The 19,747-nt window shown below is 48.2% G+C and overlaps 1 protein-coding gene across 1 annotated transcript in view; it reads right to left on the reverse strand.

Annotated features, from left to right (window-relative positions):
• LOC135516493 (short transient receptor potential channel 5-like) overlaps positions 1–19,747 on the reverse strand; it is a 112,939-nt gene that overhangs the window by 62,837 nt on the left and 30,355 nt on the right. Inside the window, exons 2-4 of the mRNA XM_064940836.1 lie at positions 15,163–15,309; positions 9,383–9,633; positions 5,584–5,763 (exon numbers count right to left, since the gene is read on the reverse strand). Coding sequence (XP_064796908.1) covers positions 5,584–5,763; positions 9,383–9,633; positions 15,163–15,309 — 578 coding nt within the window. The remainder of the gene's footprint in view (positions 1–5,583; positions 5,764–9,382; positions 9,634–15,162; positions 15,310–19,747) is intronic.

The raw sequence follows: 19,747 nt of genomic DNA on the forward strand, positions 1-19,747 counted from the left end.
ATGAGATCCTCTCCCGGGAGGTTCCTTCCAGTCTGGACTCCTTAATAGCCCTCGCTATTCGCATAGAGCGACGGTTTGATCTTCGTCGCCGAGCTCGTGGAAAGGAGCTCGCGTTCTCCGTTGCTCCCCTCTCCACATCACTGCCACCTGCCGCATCACTGCCACCCTCCTCCGCCGGCTCGGATGCTGAGCCTATGCAGCTGGGGGTATCCGCATCTCGGCCAAGGAGAAGGAACGGAGAATCACCAATCGCCTCTGTCTCTACTGCGGCTCCGCTGGTCATTTTGTCACCTCATGTCCAGTAAAAGCCAGAGCTCATCAGTAAGGGGAGGGCTACTGGTGAGCGCAACTACTCAGGCCTCTCCTTCTGGATCACGCACTACCTTTCCGGTCCATCTCCGCTGGCCCGGTTCATCTGCTTCCTGCAGTGCCTTGATAGACTCTGGGGCGGAGGGCTGTTTTATGGACGAGACCTGGGCTCGGGAACATGACATTCCTCTCAGACAGTTAGGGGAGCCCACGGCCTTGTTCGCTTTAGATGGTAGTTCTCTCCCCAAGATTCAGCGTGAGACGCTGCCTTTAACCCTCACTGTCTCTGGTAATCATAGCGAAACCATTTCTTTTTTAATTTTTCGTTCACCTTTTACACCTGTTGTTTTGGGTCATCCCTGGCTAGTGCGCCATAACCCTTCTATTAATTGGTCTAGTAATACTATCCTATCCTGGAATGTTTCTTGTCATGTGACCTGTTTAATGTCTGCTATCCCTCCTGTTTCCTCTGTCTCTTCTTCACAGGAGGAGCCTGGCGATTTGACAGGGGTGCCGGAGGAGTATCACGATCTGCGCACGGTGTTCAGTCGTTCCAAGGCCACTTCTCTCCCTCCACACCGGTCGTATGACTGTAGTATTGATCTCCTTCCGGGAACTACTCCCCCCGGGGTAGATTATACTCTCTGTCGGCTCCCGAACGTAAGGCTCTCGAGGATTATTTGTCGGTTTCGCTCGACGCCGGTACCATAGTCTCCTCCTCCTCTCCCGCCGGAGCGGGGTTTTTTTTTGTTCAGAAGAAGGACGAGTCCCTGCGCCCATGCGTGGATTATCGAGGGCTGAATGACATAACAGTTAAGAATCGTTATCCGCTTCCTCTTATGTCTTCAGCCTTCGAGATCCTGCAGGGAGCCAGGTTTTTCACCAAATTGGACCTTCGTAACGCCTACCATCTCGTGCGCATCAGGGAGGGGACGAGTGGAAGACGGCGTTTAACACTCCGTTAGGGCACTTTGAATACCGGGTTCTTCCTTTCGGCCTCGTTAACGCTCCAGCTGTCTTTCAGGCACTAGTTAACGACGTCCTGAGAGACATGCTGAACATTTTTGTTTTCGTTTACATGGACGATATCCTGATTTTTTCACCGTCTCTCTCGATTCATGTTCAGCACATGCGACGCGTCCTCCAGCGCCTTTTGGAGAACTGTCTTTATGTGAAGGCTGAGAAGTGCACTTTTCATGCCGCCTCTGTCCCTTTTCTCGGTTCCGTTATTTCCGCTGAGGGCATTAAGATGGATCCCGCTAAGGTCCAGGCTGTCATTGATTGGCCCGTTCCTAAGTCACGCGTCGAGCTGCAGCGCTTTCTGGGCTTCGCTAATTTCTATCGTCGTTTCATCCGTAATTTCGGTCAGGTGGCAGCTTCCCCTCACAGCCCTTACTTCTGTTAAGACGTGCTTTAAGTGGTCCGTTTCCGCCCAGGGAGCTTTTGATCTTCTTAAGAATCGTTTACATCCGCACCTATTCTTGTTACACCTGACATCTCTAGTCAGTTTGTTGTTGAGGTTGACGCGTCAGAGGTGGGCGTGGGAGCCATTCTTTCTCAGCGCTCTCTCTCTGACGGCAAGGTCCATCCTTGCGCGTTTTTCTCTCATCGCTTATCGCCGTCAGAACGTAACTATGATGTTGGTAATCGCGAACTGCTCGCCATCCGCTTAGCCCTAGGCGAATGGCGACAGTGGTTGGAGGGGGCGACCGTTCCTTTTGTCGTTTGGACTGACCATAGGAACCTTGAGTACATCCGTTCAGCCAAACGACTTAATGCGCGTCAGGCTCGTTGGGCTCTGTTTTTCGCTCGTTTCGAGTTTGTTATTTCTTATCGTCCGGGCTCAAAAACACCAAGCCTGATGCTTTATCTCGTCTCTTCAGTTCTTCTGAGGTCTCCACCGACCCCGAGGGATTCTCCCTGAAGGGCGTGTTGTCGGGTTGACTGTCTGGGGAATTGAGAGGCAGGTAAAGCAAGCACTCGCTCACACTCCGTCGCCGCGAGCTTGTCCTAGGAACCTTCTGTTCGTTCCCGTTCCTACTCGTCCGGCCGTTCTTCAGTGGGCCCACTCTGCCAAGTTAGCCGGCCACCCCGGCGTTCGGGGTACGCTCGCTTCCATTCGCCAGCGTTTCTGGTGGCCCACTCGGGAACGTGACGCGCGTCGATTTGTCGCCGCTTGTTCGGTCTGCGCGCAGACTAAATCTGGGAACTCTCCTCCTGCCGGCCGTCTCAGACCGCTTCCCATTCCCTCTCGACCGTGGTCTCACATCGCTTTAGATTTCATCACCGGACTGCCTTCATCAGCGGGGAAGACAGTTATTCTTACGGTTGTCGATAGATTCTCTAAGGCGGCTCATTTCATTCCTCTCGCTAAGCTCCCTTCTGCTAAGGAGACGGCTCAGATCATTATCGAGAATGTTTTCCGAATTCATGGCCTTCCGTCTGACGTCGTTTCCGACAGAGGCCCGCAGTTCACGTCTCAATTTTGGAGGGAGTTTTGCCGTTTGATTGGGGCTTCCGTCAGTCTCTCGTCCGGCTTTCATCCCCAGTCTAACGGTCAAGCCGAACGGGCCAATCAGACTGTTGGTCGCATTTTACGCAGTCTTTCTTTTCGTAACCCTGCGTCTTGGTCAGAACAGCTCCCCTGGGCAGAGTACGCCCACAACTCGCTTCCCTCGTCTGCTACCGGTCTATCTCCTTTTCAGAGTAGCCTCGGGTACCAGCCTCCGCTGTTCTCATCTCAGCTCGCCGAGTCCTGCGTCCCCTCCGCTCAGGCTTTTGTCCAGCGTTGCGAGCGCACCTGGAAGGGGGTCAGGTCGGCACTTTGCCGTAATAGGGCGCAGACTGTGAGGGCCGCTAACAAGCGTAGGACCAAGAGTCCTAGATATTGTTGCGGTCAGAGAGTATGGCTCTCCACTCAGAACCTTCCCCTTAAGACAGCTTCTCGCAAGTTGGCCCCGCGGTTCATTGGTCCGTTCCGTATTTCCCAGGTCATTAATCCTGTCGCAGTGCGACTTCTTCTCCCGCGCTATCTTCGTCGCGTTCACCCGGTCTTCCATGTCTCCTGTGTTAAGCCCGTTCTTCGCGCCCCCGCTCGTCCCTCCCCCCCCCCATCCTTGTCGAGGGCGCACCCATCTACAGGGTTCGTAAGATTTTGGACATGCGCCCTCGGGGCCGTGGTCATCAGTACCTAGTGGATTGGGAGGGGTACGGTCCTGAGGAGAGGAGTTGGGTTCCCTCTCGGGACGTGCTGGACCGTTCGCTGATCGATGATTTCCTCCGTTGCCGCCAGGTTTCCTCCTCGAGTGCGCCAGGAGGCGCTCGGTGAGTGGGGGTACTGTCATGTCTTGTTATGTCTGTTCCTGTCCTTTCTCTTCACTCTGTCTCTCTCTGCTGGTCTTTTTAGGTTACCTTCTCTGTCTCTCATTCTTCAGCTGTTCTACATCTCCCCTAACTAGCTCATTCACTCTTTCACACCTGTTCTCTCTTCCCCCTCTGATTAGGTCTCTATATCTCTCTGTTCCTGCTACTTTCAGTGTCTGATTCTTGTTTGTGTTTTTGATGCCAGAAGCAAGCTGTCGTCTCGTTTGCTTCCACCTTGTCCTATCCTGTCGGAGTCTGCCTGGCAGGTGCATCCTGCACTATACTACGTTCTTTTTGTTCCATTGTCAACGTTGGAAGAGGATTTATGCCATTCCTGTTTTTCATTAAAGAACTCTGTTTTCTGTTAAAACCGCTTTTGGGTCTTCACTCAAGTACATAACAGTCCTATGATTGAGTGTAGTCTGGTCCAGGAGTGTGAAGGTGAACGGAAAGGCTCTGGAGCAACGAACCACCCTTGCTGTCACTGCCTGGCCGGTTTCCCTCTTTCCACTGGGATTCTCTGCCTCAAACCCTATTACAGGGGCTGAGTCACTGGCTTACTGGTGCTCTTTCATGCCGTCCCTAGGAGGGGTGCGTCACTTGAGTGGGTTGAGTCACTGACGTGATCTTCCTGTCTGGGTTATGTTAAGCACTACATCTGTCTCCTACCCTAGGAGTATCATTATGTTAAGCACTGCATCTGTCTCCTACCCTAGGAGTATCATTATGTTAAGCACTCCCCCCCCCCCCATCTGCCTCCTACCCTAGGAGTATCATTATGTTAAGCACTCCCCCCCCATCTGCCTCCTACCCTAGGAGTATCATTATGTTAAGCACTCCCCCCCCCCCATCTGCCTCCTACCCTAGGAGTATCATTATGTTAAGCACTGCATCTGTCTCCTACCCTAGGAGTATCATTATGTTAAGCACTCCCCCCATCTGTCTCCTACCCTAGGAGTATCATTATGTTAAGCACTCCCCCCCCCCCCCCATCTGTCTCCTACCCTAGGAGTATCATTATGTTAAGCACTGCCCCCCCCCCCATCTGTCTCCTACCCTAGGGGTATCATTATGTTAAGCACTGCCCCCCCATCTGTCTCCTACCCTAGGGGTATCATTATGTTAAGCACTGCCCCCCCATCTGTCTCCCACCCTAGGAGTATCATTATGTTAAGCACTGCCCCCCCATCTGTCTCCCACCCTAGGGGTATCATTATGTTAAGCACTGCCCCCCATCTGTCTCCTACCCTAGGAGTATCATTATGTTAAGCACTGCATCTGTCTCCTACCCTAGGAGTATCATTATGTTAAGCACTGCCCCCCCATCTGTCTCCTACCCTAGGAGTATCATTATGTTAAGCACTGCCCCCCCATCTGTCTCCCACCCTAGGGGTATCATTATGTTAAGCACTGCCCCCCATCTGTCTCCTACCCTAGGAGTATCATTATGTTAAGCACTGCATCTGTCTCCTACCCTAGGAGTATCATTGTGTTTTGCACTGCCCCCCCATCTGTCTCCAACCCTAGGAGTATCATTATGTTAAGCACTGCCCCCCCCCCCCATCTGTCTCCTACCCTAGGAGTATCATTATGTTAAGCACTGCCCCCCCCCCATCTGTCTCCTACCCTAGGAGTATCATTATGTTTAGCACTGCATCTGTCTCCTACCCTAGGAGTATCATTATGTTAAGCATTGTCATTGTGATGTGTTGTGTGTGAATTAATGAATAATGTTTTGTATTTGGTCAGTTTTGGAGTGGGGTTGTGGCATGGTGGAGTGTGTGTGTGTGTGTTTAATGCCAAATGTAATTCAATTGCATTGTTGTTATATCGTGAAACGAAACAATAAACATTGTCATTACAAAAAACTATGTAAAAAACACTTATATTTGACAATAATTCCCATCACACCTCTGAGCTGGAGGCACACTCGACACAGTCACATCGTATCTGGTGGGGTCTGGGAATTGTGACTTTTCTCTGGACCAGTAGTTTAATGATCTCATAGTTGTTGGTGTGAGCTGCCAGGATGACTGGAGTTATGTCTGGAGTAAACTCTGAGAACTGACTGTCCATCATCAGGGATGGGACCTGGTAGGAAGAGAGGAAGGAGAGGAGAGAGGAAGGAGAGGAGAGAGGTGAGAGGAAGGAGAGGAGAGAGGAAGGAGATTAGAGAGGAGAGAGGAAGGAGATTAGAGAGGAGGAGAGAGGAGGGAGAGGAGAGAGGAGGGAGAGGAGAGAGGAAGGAGATTAGAGAGGAGGAGAGAGGAAGGAGAGGAGAGAGGAGGGAGAGGAGAGAGAAGGAGAGGAGAGAGGAGAGAGGAGGGAGGAAGAGAGGAGGGAGAGGAGAGGAGAGAGGAGAAAGGAAAGAGGAGGGAGGAGAGAGGAAGAGAGGAGGGAGAGGGGAGAGGAAGAGAGGAAGGAGAGGAGAGAGAGGAGAGATGAAGGAGAGGAGAGAGGAAGGAGAAGAAGAGAGGAGGGAGATTAGAGAGGAGGGAGAGGAGAGAGAGGAGAGAGGAGGGAGAGGAGAGAGAGGGGAGAGGAGAGAGGAGAGAGGAGGGAGGAAGAGAGGAGGGAGAGGAGAGAGGAGGAGAGGAGAGAGGAGAAAGGAAAGAGGAGGGAGGAGGGAGGAGAGAGGAAGAGAGGAGGGAGAGGAGAGAGGAAGAGAGGAGAGTAGAAGAGAGGAGGGAGAGGAGAGTGGAAGAGAGGAGGGAGAGGAGATAGGAGGGAGAGGAGAGAGGAGGAGAGGAGGGAGAGGAGAGAGGAGGAGAGGAGAGAGGAGAGAGGAGGGAGGAAGAGAGGAGGGAGAGGAGAGAAGAGGAGAGGAGGAGAGGAGAGAGGAGAGAGAGGAGAGAGGAGGAGAGGAGGGAGAGGAGAGAGGAGGAGAGGAGAGAGGAGAGAGGAGGGAGGAAGAGAGGAGGGAGAGGAGAGAGGAAGGAGAGGAAAGAGGAAGTGAGGGGAGAGAGAGGAGATAGGAGGGAGAGGAGAGAGGAGGAGGAGAGGAGGGAGAGGAGAGAGGAGAGAGGAGGAGAGGAGGGAGATTAGAGAAGAGGAGAGGAGAGAGGAAGAGAGGAAGAGAGGAAGAGAGGAGAGAGGAGGAGATGAGAGTGGAAGAGAGGAGGGAGAGGAGAGAGGAAGAGAGGAGAGAGAGGAAGAGAGGAGGGAGAGGAGAGCGGAAGAGAGGAGGGAGAGGAGAGATGAGGGAGGAGGGAGAGGAGAGAGGAAGAGAGGAGGGAGAGGAGAGAGGAGAGAGGAAGAGGAGAGAGGAAGAGAGGAGGGAGAGGAGAGAGGGGGGAGAGGAGGAGAGAGGAAGAGAGGAGGGAGAGGAGAGAGGAGAGAGGAGGGAGTAAGAGAGGAGGGAGAGGAGAGAGGAAGAGAGGAGGGAGAGGAGAGAGGAAGAGAGGAGAGAGGAAGGAGAGGAGAGAGGAAGTGAGGAGAGAGAGGAGATAGGAGGGAGATGAGAGAGGAGAGAGGAGGGAGAGGAGAGAGGAGAGAGGAGGGAGATTAGAGAGGAGGAGAGGAGAGAGGAGGGAGATTAGAGAGGAGAGAGGAGAGAGGAGAGAGGAGGGAGAGGAGAGAGGAGAGAGGAAGAGGAGAGAGGAAGAGAGGAGGGAGAGGAAAGAGGAGAGAGGAAGAGGAGAGAGGAAGAGAGGAGGGAGAGGAGAGAGGAGAGAGGAGAGAGGAGGGAGAAAGAGGGGAGAGGAAGAGAGGAGGGAGAGGAGAGAGGAAGAGAGGAGGGAGGAGGGAGAGGAGAGAGGAGAGAGAAGGGAGAGGAGAGAGGAAGAGAGGAGGGAGAGGAGAGAGGAGAGAGGAGGGAGAGGAGAGAGGAGAGAGGAAGAGGAGAGAGGAAGAGAGGAGGGAGAGGAGAGAGGAGGGAGAGGAGAGAGGAGAGAGGAGGGAGGAGGGAGAGGAGACAGGAGAGAGTAGGAGAGAGGAAGAAAGGAGGAAAAGACAAAGCAAAAGGTAAGTATGAAAGACCTGAGAAAGGACCTCCAGAGGAGAGAGTGACAGAGAGTGGGTTATTGGTATAGTGGGTTATTGGTATAGTGGGTTGTTGGTATAGTGGGTTATTGGTATAGTGGGTTGTTGGTATAGTGGGTTGTTGGTATAGTGGGTTGTTGGTATAGTGGGTTATTGGTATAGTGGGTTATTGGTATAGTGGGTTGTTGGTATAGTGGGTTGTTGGTATAGTGGGTTATTGGTATAGTGGGTTGATGGTGTAGTGGGTTGTTGGTATAGTGGGTTATTGGTATAGTGGGTTATTGGTATAGTGGGTTATTGGTATAGTGGGTTATTGGTATAATGGGTTGTTGGTATAGTGGGTTATTGGTATAGTGGGTTGATGGTATAGTGGGTTATTGGTATAGTGGGTTATTGGTATAGTGGGTTGTTGGTATAGTGGGTTATTGGTATAGTGGGTTGTTGGTATAGTGGGTTGTTGGTATAGTGGGTTATTGGTATAGTGGGTTATTGATATAGTGGGTTATTGGTATAGTGGGTTGTTGGTATAGTGGGTTATTGGTATAGTGGGTTATTGGTATAGTGGGTTGTTGGTATAGTGGGTTATTGGTATAGTGGGTTATTGGTATAGTGGGTTGTTGGTATAGTGGGTTATTGGTATAGTGGGTTATTGGTATAGTGGGTTATTGGTATAGTGGGTTATTGGTATAGTGGGTTGTTGGTATAGTGGGTTATTGGTATAGTGGGTTATTGGTATAGTGGGTTGTTGGTATAGTGGGTTGTTGGTATAGTGGGTTGTTGGTATAGTGGGTTTTTGGTATAGTGGGTTGTTGGTATAGTGGGTTGTTGGTATAGTGGGTTATTGGTATAGTGGGTTATTGGTATAGTGGGTTATTGGTATAGTGGGTTATTGGTATAGTGGGTTATTGGTATAGTGGGTTGTTGGTATAGTGGGTTATTGGTATAGTGGGTTATTGGTATAGTGGGTTATTGGTATAGTGGGTTATTGGTATAGTGGGTTATTGGTATAGTGGGTTGTTGGTATAGTGGGTTATTGGTATAGTGGGTTATTGGTATAGTGGGTTGTTGGTATAGTGGGTTATTGGTATAGTGGGTTATTGGTATAGTGGGTTATTGGTATAGTGGGTTGTTTGTAAAGTGGGTTATTAGTATAGTGGGTTATTGGTATAGTGGGTTGTTGGTATAGTGGGTTATTGGTATAGTGGGTTATTGGTATAGTGGGTTGTTGGTATAGTGAGTTATTGGTATAGTGGGTTATTGGTATAGTGGGTTGTTGGTATAGTGGGTTATTGGTATAGTGGGTTATTGGTATAGTGGGTTGTTGGTAATGTGGGTTATTGGTATAGTGGCTTATTGGTATAGTGGGTTATTGGTATAGTGGGTTGTTGGTATAGTGGGTTATTGGTATAGTGGGTTATTGGTATAGTGGGTTGTTGGTATAGTGGGTTATTGGTATAGTGGGTTATTGGTATAGTGGGTTATTGGTATCACTATATAGTGAATGCGAATTATAATCCCATAAACATTCAATAACATTCACTTACACTACGATTCTCTCTCTCTCACACACACACACACACACACACACACACACACACACACACACACACACACACACACACACACACACACACACACACACACACACACACACACACACACACACACACACACACACACACACACGCCGGGTCTCCTATTGAGAGAGCAGCACCTCCACAGTCCCTACCTGTTTCTCTCCACCAGGTCTTCTGTGAGACAGCAGCACCTCCACGGCCCCCACCACCTCTTTCCGTATGGCGTAGAGCAAGGCGTCTCCCGTAGCAACCCCGTGGTCCAGAAGTAGTTCCATCACCTCCAGGTTCTCGTTCTCGATAGCGATGAGCAGCGCGCTCCGCCCCAGAGGGTCCAGACAGTTCACATCCATGTTGTAGTATACCTCCACCTCACGCAACGCATGCTTCACGCCAACATAGTCCCCTGGAGACAGTAGGGTAAGTGGACAGACCATGTTACATATCAACATAGTCCCCTGGAGACAGTAGGGTGGGTTAGGGGACAGACCATGTTACATATCAACATTGTCCCCTGGAGACAGTAGGGTAGAGTTAGGGGACAGACCATGTTACATATCAACATCGTCCCCTGGAGACAGTAGGGTAGGGTTAGGGGACAGACCATGTTACATATCAACATCGTCCCCTGGAGACAGTAGGGTAGGGTTAGGGGACAGACCATGTTACATATCAACATTGTCCCCTGGAGACAGTAGGGTAGGGTTAGGGGACAGACCATGTACATATCAACATTGTCCCCTGGAGACAGTAGGGTAGGGTTAGGGGACAGACCACCTCCACTCTTCTAGGAAGGCTTTCCACTAGATGTAGGAACATTGCTGCTATAACAGCCTCCACTCTTCTGGGAAGGCTTTCCACTAGATGTTGGAACATTGCTGCTATAACAGCCTCCACTCTTCTGGGAAGGCTTTCCACTAGATGTTGGAACATTGCTGCTATAACAGCCTCCACTCTTCTGGGAAGGCTTTCCACTAGATGTTGGAACATTACTGCTATAACAGCCTCCACTCTTCTAGGAAGGCTTTCCACTAGATGTAGGAACATTGCTGCTATAACAGCCTCCACTCTTCTGGGAAGGCTTTCCACTAGATGTTGGAACATTGCTGCTATAACAGCCTCCACTCTTCTGGGAAGGCTTTCCACTAGATGTGGGAACATTGCTGCTATAACAGCCTCCACTCTTCTGGGAAGGCTTTCCACTAGATGTTGGAACATTGCTGCTATAACAGCCTCCACTCTTCTGGGAAGGCTTTCCACTAGATGTTGGAACATTGCTGCTATAACAGCCTCCACTCTTCTGGGAAGGCTTTCCACTAGATGTTGGAACATTGCTGCTATAACAGCCTCCACTCTCCTGGGAAGGCTTTCCACTAGATGTTGGAACATTGCTGCTATAACAGCCTCCACTCTTCTGGGAAGGCTTTCCACTAGATGTTGGAACATTGCTGCTATAACAGCCTCCACTCTTCTGGGAAGGCTTTCCACTAGATGTTGGAACATTGCTGCTATAACAGCCTCCACTCTTCTGGGAAGGCTTTCCACTAGATGTTGGAACATTGCTGCTATAACAGCCTCCACTCTCCTGGGAAGGCTTTCCACTAGATGTTGGAACATTGCTGCTATTACAGCCTCCACTCTTCTGAGAAGGATTTCCACTAGATGTTGGAACATTGCTGCTATAACAGCCTCCACTCTTCTTGTCAGGACCCGGTTATGAACCTGTGTCTCCGGAGTGAGAAACAGTCACTTAACCAACTGAGCCACGAATAGTCAGCAGAACCCAGAAGATGAGGCAGACACAGCAGTACTTAAGACGGTGTATTTAATAAAGTAAAAAAGGAGAAGTCCTTCAATACAAAATGGCAAATCCAAAAGGTGGTAGGTATAGCACAAAAAAGCCTCAAGAGATACTCAAAAACAAAGACAGAATTCCACAAGAGCATCCACCGGAAACGACAAGAATACACAGAACACTAGGGCTGGGTGCTAACATACAAACACAGAGCCCAGAACTGAGGGAAACTAAGGGTTTAAATACAATCAGGGGAAACGAGGCACAGGTGCAAATAATAATGGGGAACAAGGGAAAAAACATAAGGTCAAAAAGCACAATGGGGGCATCTAGTGACCAAAACCCGGAACAACCCTGGCCAAATCCTGACACTTCTGGGATGGTTTTCCCCTAGATGTTGGAACATTGCTGCTATAATTGCCTCCACTCTTCTAGGAAGGCTTTCCACTAGATGTTGGAACATTGCTGCTATAACAGCCTCCACTCTTCTGGGAAGGCTTTCCACTAGATGTAGGAACATTGCTGTGGAGAACTTGGTTCCATTCAGCCTCAAAAGTATTAGTGAGGTCAGGGCTATGTGCAGGCCAGTCAGCCAGTTCTTCCACACCAATCTTGATGAACCATTTATATATGGACCTCGCTTTGTGCACGGGGACATTGTCATGCTGAAACTGAATTTGTTGCCACAAAGGTGGTATCACAGAATCTTCTAGAATGTCTTTGTATGTTGTAGCATTTAGATTTCCCTTCACTGGAACTAACGGGCCCAAACCATGTAAAACAGCCCCAGACAATTATTCCTCATCCACCAAACTTTACAGTTGCGGCATAGTGCAAATGCAATCTGGCAGTCCAACAGACATTTCCACTTCACAGTACCAGAGCTTATGGTTGAGCTTAAAGCCTAACCCTTTATTTAACCAGGTATTTATATATATATATATAAATATATATATATATATATATATATATATATAGTGCCTTGCGAAAGTATTCGGCCCCCTTGAACTTTGCGACCTTTTGCCACATTTCAGGCTTCAAACATAAAGATATAAAACTGTATTTTTTTGTGAAGAATCAACAACAAGTGGGACACAATCATGAAGTGGAACGACATTTATTGGATATTTCAAACTTTTTTAACAAATCAAAAACTGAAAAATTGGGCGTGCAAAATTATTCAGCCCCTTTACTTTCAGTGCAGCAAACTCTCGCCAGAAGTTCAGTGAGGATCTCTGAATGATCCAATGTTGACCTAAATGACTAATGATGACAAATACAATCCACCTGTGTGTAATCAAGTCTCTGTATAAATGCACCTGCACTGTGATAGTCTCAGAGGTCCTTTAAAAGCGCAGAGAGCATCATGAAGAACAAGGAACACACCAGGCAGGTCCGAGATACTGTTGTGAAGAAGTTTAAAGCCGGATTTGGATACAAAAAGATTTCCCAAGCTTTAAACATCCCAAGGAGCACTGTGCAAGCGATAATATTGAAATGGAAGGAGTATCAGACCACTGCAAATCTACCAAGACCTGGCCGTCCCTCTAAACTTTCAGCTCATACAAGGAGAAGACTGATCAGAGATGCAGCCAAGAGGCCCATGATCACTCTGGAAGAACTGCAGAGATCTACAGCTGAGGTGGGAGACTCTGTCCATAGGACAATAATCAGTCGTATATTGCACAAATCTGGCCTTTATGGAAGAGTGGCAAGAAGAAAGCCATTTCTTAAAGATATCCATACAAAATGTTGTTTAAAGTTTGCCACAAGCCACCTGGGAGACACACCACACATGTGGAAGAAGGTGCTCTGGTCAGATGAAACCAAAATTGAACTTTTTGGCAACAATGCAAAACGTTATGTTTGGCGTAAAAGCAACACAGCTCATCACCCTGAACACACCATCCCCACTGTCAAATATGGTGGTGGCAGCATCATGGTTTGGGCCTGCTTTTCTTCAGCAGGGACAGGGAAGATGGTTAAAATTGATGGGAAGATGAATGGAGCCAAATACAGGACCATTCTGGAAGAAAACCTGATGGAGTCTGCAAAAGACCTGAGACTGGGACGGAGATTTGTCTTCCAACAAGACAATGATCCAAAACATAAAGCAAAATCTACAATGGAATGGTTCAAAAATAAACATATCCAGGTGTTAGAATGGCCAAGTCAAAGTCCAGACCTGAATCCAATCGAGAATCTGTGGAAAGAACTGAAAACTGCTGTTCACAAATGCTCTCCATCCAACCTCACTGAGCTCGAGCTGTTTTGCAAGGAGTAATGGGAAAAAATGTCGGTCTCTCGATGTGCAAAACTGATAGAGACATACCCCAAGCGACTTACAGCTGTAATCGCAGCAAAAGGTGGCGCTACAAAGTATTAACTTAAGGGGGCTGAATAATTTTGCTCGCCCAATTTTTCAGTTTTTGATTTGTTAAAAAAGTTTGAAATATTCAATAAATGTCGTTCCGCTTCATGATTGTGTCCCACATGTTGTTGATTCTTCACAAAAAAACACAGTTTTATATCTTTATGTTTGAAGCCTGAAATGTGGCAAAAGGTCGCAAAGTTCAAGGGGGCCGAATACTTTCGCAAGGCACTGTATATAAATTGCATAAGTTCATAAGGTTCATGCTGTCGTACACCTCCACCAAGCTTCACACCCTGGAGAGGACATAAAAATAAGTTTTAGTATTTTTTGACATTAGAAATACGTTTTAGTATTTTTTTGACTATAGTATCATTACTTGAAATGTCAAGTTTCTTTAAGTTCCTGTAAATTGTGTTTTGAAACACAAACGATGGTGGTAAGATATTATTAGAGATGATCATAAATGAGACTTTGTTGATAGAGAGCACTATAAGTAACTTACATTTCTGGCTATTGACATAATTTACTAACACCGTAAAAGTTAAATTATTAGCCAGGGTGTTTATTTGCTGAACACAAAAGGTGCTGATTTAAAGAAAGGCTTCTATTTATTTTATACGCACAACTTTTACTCATTTGTATAGTTAATTGTTAAAATCCAGCATTCACGTCCAGCATTTTAATAACTTTCTTAATTTCCTGCACTAATGTGTTATAATTTACACTGTGTCACGTGTCCTTTGTCTCAGTATGCCTCTCTATAAAAAAAATAATACTTTAAAAAGTTTCCTTGACAATAATTTCTCGTCTTTCACTGTGTATTTTTGGTAGTTCCTACCAGATGATTTTCAGGGTTCTTCATTCCTGAAGTTTTTGTGTTTGCCAGTAAGCTAGCAGTTCTCAGCTGTTATCAGCAAATGGCTAGCAGTTCTCAGCTGTTAGCAGCAAATGGCTAGCAGTTCTCAGCTGTTAGCAGCAAATGGTTAGCAGTATTCAGCTGTTATCAGCAAATGGCTAGCAGTTCTCAGCTGTTAGCAGCAAATGGCTAGCAGTTCTCAGCTGTTAGCAGTAAATGGCTAGCAGTTCTCAGCTGTTAGCAGCAAATGGCTAGCAGTTCTCAGCTGTTAGCAGCAAATGGCTAGCAGTTCTCAGCTGTTAGCAGCAAATGGCTAGCAGTTCTCAGCTGTTAGCAGCAAATGGCTAGCAGTATTCAGCTGTTAGCAGCAAATGGCTAGCAGTATTCAGCTGTTAGCAGCAAATGGCTAGCAGTATTCAGCTGTTAGCAGCAAATGGCTAGCAGTATTCAGCTGTTAGCAGCAAATGGCTAGCAGTATTCAGCTGTTAGCAGGAAATGGCTAGCAGTATTCAGCTGTTAGCAGCGAATGGCTAGCAGTTCTCAGCTGTTAGCAGCAAATGGCTAGCAGTTCTCAGTTGTTAGCAGCAAATGGCTAGCAGACATTTCTTACTTGAGATAAAAATGGATGATTACCATGGTTTTTGTTGTTGTTGTTGTCATTACTGAATTATTTCATGCGACAAATAAAATATTATAACTCGTAAACAATTTATGGTAATTCATGGTAAATTCTTAAACAATTAATTTAGCCGTTTATTTGAAACAGGTGTTTGTTTGCTGAAATGTGTGCCATTGCCCGGTTATTAAAAAGGAAAGGCGTCTGGAGACGCTGCGTTTATTTGAAGTTTTTACGGTCTGTATTGTGGCATACTATGTTTTGTGAGGTAACAATGTGATTGTGTTTTATTACCTTTCTCAACGGCAGTGAGGTAGGCCCTCTCCTCAGCAGAGAGATCCACCTCAGCCCGTACAATCTGCAGTGGGACTCTGTCTTGGTACGGAGAGTAGCTCACTTTCTTATAATACAACTGGGCCATTGGATTCATCTGGCCTGGCTCTGAGAGATAGAGAGAGAGGGGGGGGGAGAGAGGGGGGGAGAAGGGGGGGAGAGAGAGAAGGGGGGAGATATATATATATATATATATAGAGAGAGAGATATATATATTATATGTATATATATATATATATAGAGAGAGAGAGAGAGAGCGAAAGAGAGAAAGAGATATATTATATATATATATATATAGAGAGAGAGAGAGAGACAGAGAGAGAGACATAGAGAGGGGGAGAGGGAGAGAGAGATGGAGGGAACACATTTAATGCATATAACTCAACATCAAAATAGCACACAGACTCTCAAAACATCTGGTTTAGCGTAGTCCTGCAGTGGTGAACATTGGCTCATTATTGCAGAAGTGATTGAGATCTTAGCCTTGGGTTGCCAGATCTTGTACAGCAGTGGTGAACATTGGATCATTATTGCAGATGTGATTGAGATCCTAGCCTTGGGTTGCCAGATCTTGTACAGCAGTGGTGAACATTGGATCATTATTGCAGATGTGATTGAGATCCTAGCCTTGGGTTGCCAGATCTGGTTCTGCATCGGGTAGAACATCGGGCAATAACATCTCGTTAATTATGAAAGAGTTGGCTAAGCAGAAAACAGGAGCTGGCTAAAGAAAAGACTAATCTGGCAAGCAGATCTTGTTCTGCAGTGGTGAACAAATAAAGTACATATTATAGATATCTGGACTGGGTTGATTTAACACATACTATAGACATTTGGACTGGGTTGATTTAACACATACAATAGACATCTGGACTGGGTTGATTTAACACATACTATAGACATCTGGACTGGGTTGATTTAACACTCTGATAGACATCTGGACTGGGTTGATTTAACAGTCTGATAGACAACACTTGTATTCTTTCAAGAAAAGCAGATGTAACCAAAATGTGGACTGGAATGAACAGACAGTAGTAATGCACCTGAGATAAGAGTCCATCTGCACAGACTGTGTGTGGAGTACAGAACGCTCTCTCTCCAATGACTGTGTGTGGAGTACAGAACGCTCTCTCTCTCCAATGACTGTGTGTGGAGTACAGAACGCTCTCTCTCTCCAATGACTGTGTGTGGAGTACAGAACGCTCTCTCTCCAATGACTGTGTGTGGAGTACAGAACGCTCTCTCTCTCCAATGACTGTGTGTGGAGTACAGAACGCTCTCTCTCCAATGACTGTGTGTGGAGTACAGAACGCTCTCTCTCTCCAATGACTGTGTGTGGAGTACAGAACGCTCTCTCTCTCCAATGACTGTGTGTGGAGTACAGAACGCTCTCTCTCCAATGACTGTGTGTGGAGTACAGAACGCTCTCTCTCTCCAATGACTGTGTGTGGAGTACAGAACGCTCTCTCTCTCCAATGACTGTGTGTGGAGTACAGAACGCTCTCTCTCTCCAATGACTGTGTGTGGAGTACAGAACGCTCTCTCTCCAATGACTGTGTGTGGAGTACAGAACGCTCTCTCTCTCCAATGACTGTGTGTGGAGTACAGAACGCTCTCTCTCCAATGACTGTGTGTGGAGTACAGAACGCTCTCTCTCCAATGACTGTGTGTGAAGTACAGAACGCTCTCTCCCTCCAATGACTGTGTGTGGAGTACAGAACGCTCTCTCTCTCCAATGACTGTGTGTGGAGTACAGAACGCTCTCTCTCCAATGACTGTGTGTGAAGTACAGAACGCTCTCTCTCTCCAATGACTGTGTGTGGAGTACAGAACGCTCTCTCTCCAATGACTGTGTGTGGAGTACAGAACGCTCTCTCTCCAATGACTGTGTGTGGAGTACAGAACTCTCTCTCTCCAATGACTGTGTGTTGAGTACAGAACGCTCTCTCTCTCCAATGACTGTGTGTGGAGTACAGAACGCTCTCTCTCTCCAATGACTGTGTGTGGAGTACAGAACGCTCTCTCTCTCCAATGACTGTGTGTGGAGTACAGAACGCTCTCTCCCGCCAATGACTGTGTGTGGAGTACAGAACGCTCTCTCTCCAATGACTGTGTGTGGAGTACAGAACGCTCTCTCTCTCCAATGACTGTGTGTGGAGTACAGAACGCTCTCTCTCTCCAATGACTGTGTGTGGAGAACAGAACGCTCTCTCTCCAATGACTGTGTGTGGAGTACAGAACGCTCTCTCTCCAATGACTGTGTGTGGAGTACAGAACGCTCTCTACCGCCAATGACTATGTGTGGAGTACAGAACGCTCTCTCTCTCCAATGACTGTGTGTGGAGAACAGAACGCTCTCTCTCTCCAATGACTGTGTGTGGAGTACAGAACGCTCTCTCCCTCCAATGACTGTGTGTGGAGTACAGAACGCTCTCTCTCCAATGACTGTGTGTGGAGTACAGAACGCTCTCTCCCTCCAATGACTGTGTGTGGAATACAGAACGCTCTCTCTCTCCAATGACTGTGTGTGGAGTACAGAACGCTCTCTCCCGCCAATGACTGTGTGTGGAGTACAGAACGCTCTCTCTCCAATGACTGTGTGTGGAGTACAGAACGCTCTCTCTCTCCAATGACTGTGTGTGGAGTACAGAACGCTCTCTCTCCAATGACTGTGTGTGGAGTACAGAACGCTCTCTCCCTCCAATGACTGTGTGTGGAGTACAGAACGCTCTCTCTCTCCAATGACTGTGTGTGGAGTACAGAATGCTCTCTCTCCAATGACTGTGTGTGGAGTACAGAACGCTCTCTCTCTCCAATGTGCTGATAAAACAGGAAACGACCCCGGTCTGGTCTGCTGACTAGTTCAGCAATCTCTCTCTCTCTCTCTCTCTCTCTCTCTCTCTGTCTCTCTCTCTCTGTCTCTCTCTCTCTCTCGGTCCTCCTCTCTCCCTCCCTCCCTCCCTTTTTCTCTCATTCTCCCTCCCTCCCTCTCTCATTCTCCCTCCCTCTCTCTCTCTCATTCTCCCTCTCTTGCTCTCATTCTCCCTCTCTCGCTCTCATTCTCCCTCTCTCGCTCTCATTCTCCCTCCCTCCCTCTCTCATTCTCCCTCCCTCCCTCTCATTCTCCCTCCCCTCTCTCTCTCATTCTCCCTCCCTCTCTCTCTCATTCTCCCTCCCTCCCCCTCTCTCATTCTCCCTCCCCTCTCTCTCTCTCATTCTCCCTCTCTTGCTCTCATTCTCCCTCTCTCGCTCTCATTCTCCCTCCCTCCCTCTCTCATTCTCCCTTCCTCTCTCTCATTCTCCCTCCCCTCTCTCTCTCATTCTCCCTCCCTCTCTCTCATTCTCCCTCCCTCTCTCTCTCTCATTCTCCCTCCCTCTCTCTCTCATTCTCCCTCCCTCTCTCTCTCTCATTCTCCCTCCCTCTCTCTCTCTCATTCTCCCTCCCTCTCTCTCTCTCATTCTCCCTCCCTCTCTCTCTCATTCTCCCTCCCTCTCTCTCTCTCATTCTCCCTCCCTCTCTCTCTCTCATTCTCCCTCCCTCCTCTCTCTCATTCTCCCTCCCTCCTCTCTCCCATTTTCTCCCTCCTCTCGCTCTCTTCAAATCATTCTCTCTCTCTGTCTCATTCTCCCTCCCTCCTCTCTCCATTCTCCCTCCCTCCCTGTCTCCCCCCCGCTCAGTCTCCCTCCCGCCTTCTCTCATTCTCTCTCTCTCTCTCTCTCTCTCTCTCTCTCTCTCTCTCACTCTCGCTCTCGCTATCGCTCTCTCTCTCTCTCTCTCTCTCTCTCTCTCTCTCTCTCTCTCCCTCCCTCCCTCCCTCCCTCCCTCCCTCCCTCCCTCCCTCCCTCCCTCCCTCTCTCATTCTCCCTCCCTCCCTCTCTCATTCTCCCTCCCTCTCCCTCCCTCTCTCATTCTCCCTTCCTCTCTCTCATTCTCCCTCCCTCTCTCTCATTCTCCCTCCCCTCTCTCTCTCATTCTCCCTCCCCTCTCTCTCTCATTCTCCCTCCCCTCTCTCTCTCATTCTCCCTCCCTCTCTCTCTCATTCTCCCTCCCTCTCTCTCTCTCATTCTCCCTCCCTCTCTCTCTCATTCTCCCTCCTCTCTCTCATTCTCCCTCCCCCTCTCTCTCTCATTCTCCCTCCCTCCTCTCTCTCATTCTCCCTCCCTCCTCTCTCCCATTTTCTCCCTCCTCTCGCTCTCTTCAAATCATTCTCTCTCTCTGTCTCATTCTCCCTCCCTCCTCTCTTCATTCTCCCTCCCTCCCTCCCCCCCACTCATTCTCCCTCCCTCCTCTCTCCCATTTTCTCCCTCCTCTCGCTCTCTTCAAATCATTCTCTCTCTCTGTCTCATTCTCCCTCTCTCCCTCTCTCCCATTGTCTCCCCCTCTCTCTCCCCTCTCATTCTCCCTCCCTCTCTCTCTGTCTCCCTCCCTCTCTTCAGTCTCTTCTTCCTGATTAGAAGAGCTACATCAGACCCATTAATTGATCGTGTGTGTGTGTGTGTGTGTGTGTGTGTGTGTGTGTGTGTGTGTGTGTGTGTGTGTGTGTGT

The sequence above is a fragment of the Oncorhynchus masou genome, chromosome 27 (assembly GCF_036934945.1).
Source record: "Oncorhynchus masou masou isolate Uvic2021 chromosome 27, UVic_Omas_1.1, whole genome shotgun sequence".
Lineage (NCBI taxonomy): Eukaryota > Metazoa > Chordata > Actinopteri > Salmoniformes > Salmonidae > Oncorhynchus > Oncorhynchus masou.